The 13968-nt window shown below is 44.7% G+C and overlaps 1 protein-coding gene across 1 annotated transcript in view; it reads left to right on the forward strand.

The window, feature by feature from the left end:
- The window catches only part of LOC122806106 (phosphatidylinositol 4,5-bisphosphate 3-kinase catalytic subunit alpha isoform-like), a 943896-nt gene that overhangs the window by 734269 nt on the left and 195659 nt on the right, over positions 1 to 13968 (forward strand). Inside the window, exon 11 of the mRNA XM_044076344.1 lies at positions 10985 to 11063. Within this exon, the coding sequence (XP_043932279.1) occupies positions 10985 to 11063 (79 nt within the window). The remainder of the gene's footprint in view (positions 1 to 10984; positions 11064 to 13968) is intronic.

The raw sequence follows: 13968 nt of genomic DNA on the forward strand, positions 1-13968 counted from the left end.
TGTACTTCTGCTTCAGCTGGGGCTCAGACCCCCTCAAAGAAAGCTGATAAATGAAACCCTGGTTCAGCTTTCAAAGAAAAGGAGTGTCACAAGAAGTCACTGGCCCCTACTTCTTCTTTGACCCCTTCATCAGAGCCACGTTCAAAAATTTCAAGAAAATTGAATACAACAACCATGGATCCATCCACATCAGAGTCAAAATCACCACATATCCGATCACCATCTTCCCTACAGTAGCCAGTACCATCTAGGCTGACTTCACCCTTCTTGGAGCAAACCCCCCATAGGCTCTGAAGACCTCTGTCCTCCATTTCTTCTCTTAGGTCTTTCAGTAGTTTATCTGAGGCTGATGAGAAAATTCCTCAGAGATCAGATCCTGATGAGGATACTCTTAGCTCCATCTTCTATCAGATCCATGAGCTGACTTGTGACTACCCCCCCCCCCCCCATTTACCTTCTCCAGTCCGACCTACTGTTTTGGAGCCCTCATTTCCGAGACCTCCAGGGATGTCCTCATCGGATCTGAAGAAAGCCTGTTCTTAGACTCCAGTGAGTTCTCTGAGTTGTCCATCTCTGAACCTTATGGAGCTGAAGGATTCTCAGAGCTGAAGCATCAGCGCCGGATCTAGGGTACCAGAGTTGATGCCAAAGCTGTCAGAGCCATCACTGCCCCTCAGATCTTCAGCTATGGACAGCTTAGGTTTGACTCCTTCCTTTGGTGAAGTGCTTCCAGGGTTGCAGGAGCTGACAGTTCAGATGTTAATCGTGTTACCCTGCTGCAGTCATCACACTCGGGTTATCCTGTCGTCGGGCGGTCCCGCAGTCGGCCTGAATTCCAAAGTCTTGGTCCGGCATCGGTTGCTGTCGCTTCTTCCCTGACGTCAGTGCGCCAGGGGTATACAAGAGGCATCCAATGCCATTTTCTTCAGTCTTTCTTGCCGCGCGGTGCCCGAAGCAGAAGCAGTTCGCAAGTGCCGGTCGGCCGACACCTGAGATTTTCGAATTGAATTTCAGTCCGAAGTCTTCAGAGCTAAGTACCCCGTTGAGGAACCTTTTCTTGCCGTAGTCCGATGTCAGAAAAAGTTAACAATTGTATTTCTTGTGGGAAGCAAATACTGCATAAGGACTTCCATTCTTATTGTATACCTTGCCTAGGCCCAGACCACAACGTCACTGGTTGTCGGTTTTGTGCTAGGTTCAATAAGCGAACTATAAAGCGACGCTTTGATTTCGCACGACACTACTTCGGTAGGACATTTAATTACACTATGCCATCGGAGCAACCGACTACCGGCGTGCATAAAAAACGCAAAGATAAAGACAGGCAGCCTAGATCCAAGCCAGACTCCGAGGCCCCGGCTGGTCTGGTCGCCGGTTCTCTGGTTTTCATTGAAGCGCCTACGCAGCCCCTGACGACCGCAGAATTGGAACTCCAGACCGCTTCGGATTCTCAAGCACAGAGTTCTAGGCCGATGCAGCCATTTTCTTTAGGCCCTACCGACAACATTGCAGAAGGAGAAGCCGGTGCTGCGGAAACACCTTCGGTTACAGAAGGTGTCTTCAGACCGACTACTCTCACCATAAAATCTTATGCTAAGCTTAAGACTCCTCTAAAACCAAAAAAGACTGCACATCAGTCTCCAGTTCAAGGCCCCATGCCTAAGAAACAGATGCCTAAAATGGCTGAAGATTTTATTTCTTTAATCAGGGGTTCCCAACCCCCCCCCCCCAGACAAAAGGCCTAGACAAGAGGAGGATTATGCCTCCTCTGATCAAGTGTCTATTTCCACAGGCTCCTCTGAGGAACAGGATTACTCCTTTCCCCCTTATGAAGATTCTGATGCTGAAGATTCCATTCCCTCAGCTTCTCCCCCCTGAAGACTATTCCTTTGGGGAAACCTTACATACCATGAGGGAACATTTCCACTGGGAAGGTCAGGACTACTCCGACTCAAAGAAAAGGCTCCGAGAGTTTCTTTTACTCCCCCAGTACAGACCACTTGCTATCCCTCCAGTTTTAGACATTGTGGATGATGTTTACTTAGAATCTAGTCTAAATCCAGATTCTCTGCCTCCTGCTCCAGCCAAACCAGATAGATATTAGAGTGCCTGACTCACACAAATTCCTTTACAAAAGCCCTGTTGCTGACCCAGAGACTATCTCCCAGGGTCCCAAAGGGGCTAAGGCTTCTATGGCTAAAAATCCTGTACCCTCTGAAAGGGACTCCAGAGCACTAGATAGTGGGGGAAGAAGGTTTACACCTCAGCTACTCTAGCTATGAGAGCACTAAATTGTCAATTTCACATGCTGAAATACCAGCAATTCCTAATGTCTCAAATAAAACAAAAGATGAGCACGCACCCTCAACAGTCTGAATTCAAAGAAATGCAGGATCTGTTGCATGCAGCTGAACAGGTGGGCAAACATACTTTACAATGTGGATTTGATTCCTTGGAAGCTTCCTGTAGAGCAGCTGTTACTGGGTCTGTTATACGTAGGCATGCTTGGTTAAAGGAACAAACTCTGCCTGATCATGTTAAAGCAAAGTTACTAGATGCACCCTTACAGCAGGATGTCTTATTTGGGGTTAAAGCAGAAGAGGTTTTAAAGAAAATGGAGTATAAGGCAAAATCTATGCAGATGGTCAAAGATTTCTTACAGGTACAACCCCCACGCTTCAGCAGAAATTGGCCAGCAAAAAATTGGTCCTTTCCAGCTTCTGACAGACCACAACTGGCGCATCGTCACAAAGGACAAATGGGTCCTAGACATTATCTCACAAGGATACAGATTCCATTTCCACACCTTGCCAAGGATAAAAGGAATGCCAAACATGCCACAAAATCAATGGGCAGAGGCACAAAAACAAATTACAGCTCTCATGGACATGAGAGCCATTCAACTGGTACCTACACAGGAACAAGGCCAAGGATTTTACTCAAGGCTCTTTCTAGTCCCCAGAAAGGACAATGCTTGGAGACCCATTCTGGACCCTTCAATTCTAAACACCTTCTTGCAAGTACCCAAATTCAAGATGCTAACACTACAGCAGCTTCTTCCCATGTTGGGCAAGAAAGCTTGGCTAGTAACGTTGGACCTCAAGGAGGCATACCTGCATGTCCCTATCAGACAAAATTGCAGAAGATACCTCCGTTTCATTGCAGGTTCAACCCATTATCAATTCTCTGCACTGCCCTTTGGCTTATCTACTGCACCCAGGGTCTTCACAAAATGCCTGGCACCAGTAATTGCATACTGCAGACAAAGAGGAATTCAAATATACCCATACCTGGACGACTGCCTCATCCAAGCAGAAAGTAAGGACATTCTCTTACAACAGCTGACTTTTGTAAAACACCTTCTAAGTTGCCTAGGGTACACAGTAAATGTAAATAAATCAAAACTAGTGCCCTCACAAAATATGACATTCCTGGGTGCCAGCTTGAATACAATGGCCCACATGGCTTATCTGACTCCAGACAAACCACTACAACTAACTCAATACTTCAAAATAATGGCAACATAGACCCAACTCCCTGCAAGAAAAATTCTGCAGGCCTTGGGCTTCATGGCATCTTGTATACTACTAATACCATTTGCAAAACTGCATATGAGGAAATTACAATGGTTCCTGAAAAGCGTATGGACTCAACACAGCCACAGCTTGGAAACATTGATACCTCTCATTCCTTGCCTTCAACAGGAGTTTATATGGTGGTCACAGGCATGTCACCTCAACAAGGGTCAGCCTTTCACCTTACCCCCAGCCAGGCAAACTATGACAACAGATGCATCAGACTATGCCTGGGGGGCACACATGGCAGGACGGTGCGTGCAAGGCATATGGACTGCAGATCAAAGGAATTTGCACCAATCAAAAAGAAATGCTAGCTGTACAGAATGCTCTGACAGCCTTCAGGGACCTCTTACATCCAGGACAGCTTATAATAAGGACAGACAACACCACAGTAATGTGGTACATAAACAAGGGGGTACACACTCCTACCCTCTATGCAGGCAAGCAGTGACCTTGTGGAACACAGCACTGGCTTACCAAGTTCAATTACAAGCTAAATTCCTGCCAGGAAAAAAGAACACATTGGCAGATGACCTAAGCAGAAACATCATGGATCCCCATGAGTGGAAACTGGATCCACAAGTATTTGCAATGATAACTCAAAAATGGGGGCGCCCAGACATAGACCTGTTTGCCAACCCCCAAAACTATTAGCTTTCAAAATTTTGCACAAGGACATTTCACCATCAAGCTTGGAAAGTGGACGCACTCTCATTCAGTTGGAAAATGCTGACAGTATATGCCTTTCCTCCATTGCCCCTTTCACAAAGGTGCTGCTGAAAGTCAGGATGGAGAGACCTCGAATGATACTCATTGCCCCGGACTGGCCACGCCAGCACTGGTACCCACTACTAAGGAACATGGCCCAGGGCCCACCATGGATTCTACCACAAATTCCTCATCTGCTCACACAGCAAGGCAGTCAGATTCTACACAGCCAGCTCAAAACCTTAAATGTGGCTGCATGGCACATCACCTAAGCAACCAACCAGCCCCTCTTTCACAAGCTGTTATGGATGTCATTCTGGAGGCCAGGAGGCCCAGCACCAGGAAAGCCTACTTAGACAAATGGAAAAGATTTTGCGCCTGGAACCAAGCTAAAGGTCAAAATACCCTTCAGCCGGACATGCCTCAGAGTCTACAATATTTAACTGAGATGTTACACAAAGGACTTTCTTTTTCATCTATTAAAATCCACGCCTCAGCTATTTCAGCTCACTGCAACACGGATCCTCCCTTATTTTCACATCCACTTCTAAGGCAGTATCTCAGAGGGGCAAAAAACATTAGGCCTCCCAGGAGAGCTCCAACACCAACTTGGGACCTAAATTTTGTTCTGGAAAAACTTACGCTGCCACCTTTTGAGCCAGCTTTCTCAGCTGACTTAAAGTTTATATCATGGAAGACTGCCCTGCTGCTAGCAATTACTTCAGCCAGAAGAGTCTCAGAGCTACAGGCACTAATGGCAGTAGAGCCTTTCCTCATTTTTCATCAAGACAGAGTCTCTCTACGAACTAACCCCTCCTTTATGCCAAAGGTGGTATCCAGTGTGGCTCTAAATCAAACCATCCACTTACCCACCTTCTTTCCAAATCCACAGAACAAAGGAGAAAGACTCCTGCATTCCTTGGACATTCACAGGAAACTACGTTACTACTTGGATAAAACTAAGGCTTTCAGAAAATCTGACCAACTTTTTGTATCCTATGCTACAGCATCACAAGGAAAGGCCATCTCAAAAGAGACCATTTCCAAATGGATAGGACATTGCATACGTTTTTGTTACACCCAACATGGAAAACCAGTTCCTGCTAGCATAAGGCCCCACTCCAGGGCAGCAGCTACATCTACAGCATTCCTCAGGGGGGTGCCAACCAAGGATATTATGGAAGCTGCAACTTGGAGTTCAGTACACACCTTCACCAAACACTATCACTTACCACTTTACTCTAAGACTAGAGCTGGCTTCGCCACTGCAGTCTTGCAGGGCCTTCTAGCCTCCTCTAACCCTGTTTGACTCCACCTCCCATCCTTAGCTTTGGGATTCTACCCAAGTGTGATGACTGCAGCAGGGTAACACGATGAACATAGTACAGTTTTGTACCTACCATAAATGTAGATGTTCGAATGTATACCCTGCTGCAGTCCAGGTTACCCTCCCTCCATCCCCTCTGACCTAATAAAACCTTTCAATACCTTAAAATCTGATACAACCTTTGTGGTGTATTTGCTTATAACTGGAGGGATGTTTTGTTTGTGCTAAGCTTTTATTATTGGTACTATCTACTGACCATCTTTTGGGGGGCACCTGACATCTGGGGCAAGAAAAACTGAAGAAAATGGCGTTGGATGCCTCTTATATACCCCTGGTGCACTGACGTCAGGGAAGAAGCGACAGCAACCGACGCCAGACCAAGACTTTGGAATTCAGGCTGACTGCGGGACCGCCTGATGACAGGATAACCCAAGTGTGATGACTGCAGCAAGGTATATACTTGAACATCTACATTTATGGTAGGTACAAAACTGTACTGTACTTTTGGATCCTTTGCCATCAACTTCAGCTACTCCCAGGTGCTTGGCCTTCAAGATTGTGGAGAGAGCCTTCTCTTTACCTAGAGATAGGACATCCTTGCCCCCCCCCCCTTGCCTCCTTTGGTTCTTGGCTCTGATCACCATTCTTCTGTCCAGTGGGGCAGCCAGCCAATGGGATTCCAAGGACTAGAACATGTAAAAGGCGACAGTTAGATTCCCCTCAGGAATCTGTCACAGAGGACACTGATTTCAATGAAGGGTCCCCCAGGTGTCCATCTGAAGATGTCTCATTTGGAGTTATTCTAGAGTTTTTAAAACATAAAGATGGCTGGTCTACTAGTACCCTTTCCCAAGAGGAATCAGTGTTTCTGGAGACTTTTGGGTCTGGCATGGCTGCATCTTGGATCTCGTTTCTCACCGGGTGTGGAAGGAATTTGGTACTGTGGAGCTGATCTCTAAACATCCAGACAAAATTTGACCTTCTTCCAAGGGCAGGATATACTGGAGCAAGGGGGTCCCAGTTGATGCCATAGGAATGGCAGTGACCACCAGTAAAAGAGCTTGCAGATCAGAGTTCTTTTGTCCATCTCCTAACATGGAAACAGGCCTTGGACAGACTCGGAAAGCATGTGTATGCTTCGGTGACCTTTGCTCTGTGGTCGTTGAACTACCCGGCACATTGTACAAGATTACAAAGAGATTTGATTAAGTAACTCTACAAATCTCTTTCTGGGTCCATGTCTCCCAAGGACCAGAATAGCATCTCCTCACAACTGGCCACCCTTCAATCAATTTCTAATGCATCCATGAGGCTAATCTCTCATTTAGTGGAGGGTACCTCTTGGGCAGCAGGTTCGGGCAGCAGGTTCAGGCATAACCATTAGGAGACATGCCTGGATGTAACTTTGTAGTGCCCTTTTAAGTCTTCATTCATCAGTGCTCCCTTTGAAGTATCTTCCTTATTTGCCCTAAAGTGAAGGACATGCTCTCCAGATGTAAGCAAGAAGAAAAGACCCTGTCTGCTGTAGGGATACATTTTTTTACCCCTTGAAGACCATTTTCCCAGAATCAATGACGAGGTAGAAAGATATGGTTCTGTATGTCCTAGGGTCCTTTTTAAGACTCAAGAAGAGATGGTTATTCCAGGGGCAGAGGGGGAAACTTAGAGGTGGCCCACAGAATCAGGGTTTCCGTGACTCCTCAGACAAACCCTTTCAGCACTGCTGCAAAGCGGCCCAGCTACTCCCCTCTGGAGGCAGTCACGGGGGCATTTGTTTCTGCTCCAAAGACCCTGGCTGTCCATAACAAAAGATTCCTGGGTACAAAGAATTATTTCCAGAGGTTTTATAATACCATTTTCACAAATTCATTCCACAAGAATGAAAAGAATCTCTGATATCCCACCAAAGCTGTTAGAAAAGAAGAGTCATACAGGAGGTCTCCCCAGACCAGAAATGATCCAGAACCCACTCAAGATTCTTTTTAGTGCCAAAGAAAATGGGGGGGCTTGAGACTCATACTGGATCTCTGCAAACTGAATCAGTTCATGCAATATTCAAGGTTCTGTATGGTCATGGTTCAGTCCATTCTACCTCTGCTGCTAAAGGACGATTGGATGTGCTCAATATACATTCAAGACTCGTACTGTCTCATGAAAATTAACAGGCATTCCAGAAGATATATGCACTTCCTGCTGGAGCCAGTCATTACCAGTTTAGAGCATTGCCCTTTAGTCTCACCACAGCCCCCAAGGTGTTCAAATGCATGGGAGTGGTAGCATCTCACGTGAGACTGATGGGATTCTGAGTGTTTCCATATCTAGATGTCTGGCTTCTAACTACCCCAACCAGGCATCCACTCTTGCATGCAAGGGACTACTTGGTCCAGTTGTGCCTCCATTTAGGCATCACAGTCAATTACAGCAAATCACAACTCACACCTTTGCGAAGTCTGGAGTTCATAGGTGTTCATCTGGACACAGTCAGTCAGATAGCCTGTGTTCCTCCAGCCCAAATCCAGACACTCAGATCCCAGGTCTGGAAAATAATACACAAGTCTTCTCTACCAGCTCAACTAATTTTACATGCCTTGGGATCTATGGCAGTTGTTATCACTCTCGCTCCTCTAGCCAGGTTTCACATGCAAATTCTTCAATGGATGCTATCAGTTCAGAGATATATTCATCATAATCCTTTAACCGCTCCTGTCAAGATCAGACAAGTGTGCAAAAGATACCTTCTTTGGTGGATTCATTCCAGTGAATTCTCTGAAGGTTGTCCATTTGTTCTTCCCTTACCCAAGGCCACGGTGACCACAGATGCCTCTCAACTGGGGAGGGGTGGCATTTTCTGGGAAGGACAGTCCAAGGTACATGGTCCCCTGAAGAGACCAAGGCACATATCAATGTTCTGGAAATGAGAGCAGTCTTCCTAGTGTTGCAAGCCTTTAAGACATTCTTATTCAGATGTCCATAGTCTGGTGCATCAACAAATAGGGAAGAACCCAGTCTTATTCACTTTGTCAAGAAGCAGTGAGAGTGTGGCAGTGGGCAAACTCTTCCAGTCACTTTCTAATAATAGTGCACATCCTAAGGGAAAGCCAGTGTGATTGAGAACAAACTCAACAGGTCCATTCTGTTGTGTGTGGTCTCTAACCATCAAAGTAGCAAAGAGAATTTTCCTTTGATGGGGTCAGCTATGCTGCAACCTATTTGCATCTCCCCTCAACAACAAGTGCAGCAAGTTTTTTACCCTGATCTCCCCCCCCCCCCCGATGGGGTAGTCACCAAGAGATGTCCATGACTGGCCCTCTGGTGTCCTCTGTGCTTACGCCTCCTTACCTCTAATCCTCAAATTTCTGCAGAAAGCATACTGTTTGAAGAGCACAGTGATCCTCATTGCCCGCTTTGGCCTCATCAGATTTGGATCCCCTTACTCTGGCCTCACTTTCTGCATCTGCCCTGGATACTGGATCACACTGCAGACCTCCTGCCTCACCTGACAGGTGTGACTCATCTGGACATAGCAGGCCTCAGACTAACTGTGGTCTCTCCAATTTCATGAATTGCTAGACAGCCCAGGCTCTCCTCCCCAGTCCATCATATTTTATTATCTTCTCAAGAAACCTCTGCTAGAAAGATCTACAAAAGTAAATGGAAGATGTTGGCATTCTTGGCCCTAAACTGAGACCTGGATCCTTTCTGTGCCCCTGTTTCTGCTGCACTTTATTTTCTGACTTCAGTTTTTAATGAGATGGATAATTTTTCCACTATTAAGGTCAAGTTGGCTATCATTTCAAATTTCCACCTAGGCAAAAATAACTCCACCTTAGCTTCTTCTCAGTTGTGTAAACCCTTTTCTCAAAGGGGCCTTTTTATTCAGACCTCCTTTAAAGGATCCTATTCCTACTCTTCCTCCTGCTTTTTGCCGTAACACAAACTCCCTTTAAACCTTCAGCCATGTCAGATATCACATCAGCTTGATAAGCATCTGCCATACCCCCTTACTTAATTTTCCACAAGGACAGTTTCCTTACAGACCAACCTGTTCTTTTTGCATAAGGTAGCTTCTGAGTTTAGTATCAGCCAGGTCATTAACCTCCCAGTTTTCTTTCCAAACTTTTCAAGTAAGGGGGAATACATGTTCCATCTTTTAGATGTGCACAACTTTGCATTTATCTCCATAGAACAAAGGATTTTAGGAGAATGGATCAGTTGTTTGTCTCTCTCTCCTAACAGATTGAGTAAACCATTTTACAAAGTTACACTGGCTAAATAGTTGACTGATTGTATCGCCTTTGTCTGCTCTAAATGAGGATTATCCCTACATAAGCCTCCTAGAGCTCATTCTACAAGGTCTATAATGGTCTCCTCAGCCTTTTGGTCAGGAGTTTCCATAGATGACATTTTTGCAGCTGCCACTTGGACTAATGTTCATACTTTTATTGCTCATTACAAACTGGATTTGGTTTCCAGGAATTGAGCTGCCTTTGGCTCTGCATTACTCTGAAATATCCTTTCATTAGGGCCACCCAAGGTTCATCTAGCTGGGGACCCTCCCATGAGTTGCATCAGTCGAGGAATGAATGAAAATGACAGCATCAGATAAACAAGTTACGTGCTCACCATAATGTTCCATCTGCGTTGTCGATTTTCATTCTTCCTCAGCTTCCCACCCACCTACCCCCTTCTCTTTCCTCCTGGAAAGACCTAAGAGTTTTCCCTTGGGAACTGCTGTTCTTTGTTTGAGCTCCAGGTCTTTTTCTTAGGCTAGCTTTTTCTTTTTAAGTTGTCCTTTATTCCTAAAAGCAGCAAACTCGATCTGAGGTATGTTTGGTTGGTGGGACATTGTGGGTAAAAGAGGAGCTCAAGAGTTTTTTTATCCAAAGATCTGGTAAAAACGGCTGAGTCAGATCCACGACCCATCAGTGGAGGAAGAATGAAAATGTACTACACATATGGAACATTATGGTGAGTACATATTTTTTTTAAATATAAATGAATTTTGTGAGAAAGTGAAGGCAAGATTTTTATTACAGGAAACCTTTTGGAACTTAGGTTTTACTATCAGCACTGCAGTTCACTCCAAAGTATGGGTATGTTTTATACTTTATTAAAAAAGTTGAATGTGTTTCAACACTTGAGTCTTTGAAGCGACTTTTACCTTCCATTAAATGAGTCTATGTAAGAAAATGTGTTAGTGGGTACTATAAATTACCTTAATTGAGTCTGCCCTTTTAAATAAAGGATGACTGTCTTCTATCTAAAAGTACATCTCAGTTTTCTTTCCATTTCTGACAGCCTGCTTATGTCTAAGTGAGTGCCAGTAAATTTGACCTCATTCTAAGTTTAATTTTGCCTGCTTGGTTTTCAGATCTCCGTCAAGACATGCTAACACTGCAAATCATTCGTATTATGGAGAACATATGGCAGCATCAAGGGCTGGACCTCAGGTACTGTAGTAACTACTAAACTGTCATGTTTTTTTTTTTTAAATTAAGATCATTAATATTAACTTCATGAGTGTTTTTTCTGATTTGCAATATAGTGTGGCCCTCCTTATTCATCAAGTGAGGTTTCATTTGGGGTCAGAATACAAAGCTCAACAACTACTGCTTGCATGCTTTTGTGATAGCAACTTTAGGAGCAGAAATCAGATGCCATGCCACAGGACAGGTCCTTGTAAAATAATCTGTTTGTGTCTGAAAGATGGTAAAATAATCTCAAAGTCTCAGTACAATTTAGCTGTATGTATTGGTTGTAGAAAAAAAATAGTGTGAAAAAAGCTGTAAACTGCGATAAGTAAGTAGAAGAATTCAGACCAGCCACACAACGTGGCAGCTGGAATGCAGACACTCCTCAGAGTCTGGTGCATGCATGCCATAGCAAACTGCATTAACTGAAGCCAATCAATGAGCAGTCATACCCTTTGGGTACTGCTAGTCTCCTGGTAGCAAAACAACATACATGATGATGCATTTTCAAGTCTGTAGGTTACATTGACAGTGAGTGTCGGGCTGTGAACTTAAGCAGTGCTCATTTTTCCCAGTTTGAGTAAAGGTGCACTGGATAAGAGCCTGTTACTAGTTGGGAGATTGTGCTATAAAGTGTACTTTTCCGACAAAACACAAAATAAACTAAAATAGAAAAAAAAAAACGGCTTCAGAAAGCAACCAGTAGTTTTAAAGTGCATAAAGTGCTTTTCATTTAATAAAATCAAACTTCTTCAGGTGCAAACATTCAAGATACAACTTTTAGTTAAATAAAGTACCAGGAAGTGCTTGAGCCTGTCAGCTCATATGCTGTGATGACATCATCAACAGTAGTTAAACCTTCCTGTTCTACACACTATGAAAAATACTGCTTAAAAGTAAAACAATGCTGACATCCATGAACAAGGACGATTGAAGCTATAGTAATTCTACTGTGCTAAAAAATAATGATATAATGATATAATATATATATATATATATATATATATATATATATATATATATATATATATATGGGTCTACTTTAGAACACCGACACGCCAAAACACCGATGACGAGAACACCGAGACCTGAAGATCGACAGTTCAAAAGCACGAAATTTCACATGCCCGACAAACCACAATCACTACAATCAACAAAAAAAACTAATACCTTTTCTGAAAAACACACACAAAACAAGCACACCAAAAACCTTACAAACCTACACTAAACCTTACATACACAACTATCTATGCACTAACCTTAATCCAAACCCTAACCCTAAGGTCCGTCTCCGTCACTATCGCACAATCACCTAACCCGCACCCTAACCCTAACTCACTTTAACCCGCCCCTAAGCCTAAAGTGTGTCACTATCGCACACTTACCTTACCCGCACCCTAACCCTAACTCACTTAACCCACCCCTAACGTCTGTCACTATCGCACACTTACCTTAACATGTCGGTGTTCTCAGCATCGGGCTTTTAAACTGTCGGTCATCTCAGTTGTCGATCTTCCGGTCTTGGTGTTCTCGTCGTCAGTGATGTCCTTCATGGATGCATCTGCAGTCATAACAAATGGGTTGTCCTGTCGTCAGGCAGCCCTTCGGTCGGCCGGATTCCAAAGTCTGGGTCCGGCTTCGGCTGATGTCGCACTTCACCCGACGTCATCTCTGCTGGTCTTCGGGTATAAAGGCATCAGCCGACGCCATTTTCCCCAGTCTTTCTTGCCGCGTGGCGCCCGAAGCAGAAGCTGTTCGCAAGTGCCAGTCGGTCAGATCCAGAGATTACTACTACTGAATACTACTTCGAAGACTTCTAAAAAGCTAAGTACCCCGTTGGGGACTCTTTCTTGCCTCAGCCGATGTCAGAAAAAGTCAATAACTGTTTAACTTGTGGGAAACAAATACCTCATAAAGATTTCCACTCTTACTGCCTGCCTTGCTTAGGCCCAGACCACGACGTAGCAGCCTGTTCGGCCTGTGCTTCCTTCAACCGACGAACGCTTAGGCGTCGGTCGGAGTTTGCTGAACAGTTTTTCGGCTCAGATTTTGTGTACATTATGCCGTCGGATCCTCCGACTACCCAAATTGTTAAAAAACGCAAAGAAAAAGACCGACACTCGCGGTCTGTGGTTTCGGCCGAAACCACGGTTAAGCAAGCCGCGAGTGTCTCGGTTTCGGCCGAAACCGAGAAAACCGGTCAATCTTCAGCCGAATCCATGACTACTACTGAGGCTCCTGCTACCTTAGTTGAATCGGCCTCAGAAATTTTGCCTACAATTGTGGTTCCTAGTGATTTATCAGACACCATCCCTTTGGATGTCTCTACCCCAGCACGTGGTGCTGCTAGGCCTCCTGCAGCCATGTCTATTAAGGCCTTTGCCAGGGCTAAAGCAGCCAAATCTGTTAAATCAGTGCCTGTTAAGCCCCCTCACACAGGCCCACTTCAAGTTCACAAATGCTTACTCTGGCAGAGGATTTAATATCCTTAATTAGGGGATCCCAATCTCACCCAGACAGGGCCTCTCAGCCCCAGAAAGAGACCTAGAGCAGAGCCCCCGAGCCAGTGTCCTCTGATGATTCTGCAGATGACTCAGACATTACAGACCAGCCAGAGGCTCCTTTTTCTACTTATGAAGATTCCGATGCTGAAGAATCCATTCCAGCTGCCTCTCCACCAGAGGAATTTTCCTTTGGGGAAACCTTACATGCCATGAGAGAACAATTCCAATGGCAGGGACAAGATTTCTCAGATTCAAGAAAAAGGCTTAGGACTTTTCTGCACTTACCACAACATAGGCCCTTAGCTATACCTCCTGTACTGCCTGTTGTGGATGATGCATTTAATGATGTTTGCACTGCTCCTGATTCTTTACCTCCAGCC

Source organism: Protopterus annectens, chromosome 7.part0 (assembly GCF_019279795.1).
Source record: "Protopterus annectens isolate FY-2018-M chromosome 7.part0, PAN1.0, whole genome shotgun sequence".
Classification (NCBI taxonomy): Eukaryota; Metazoa; Chordata; order Ceratodontiformes; family Protopteridae; genus Protopterus; species Protopterus annectens.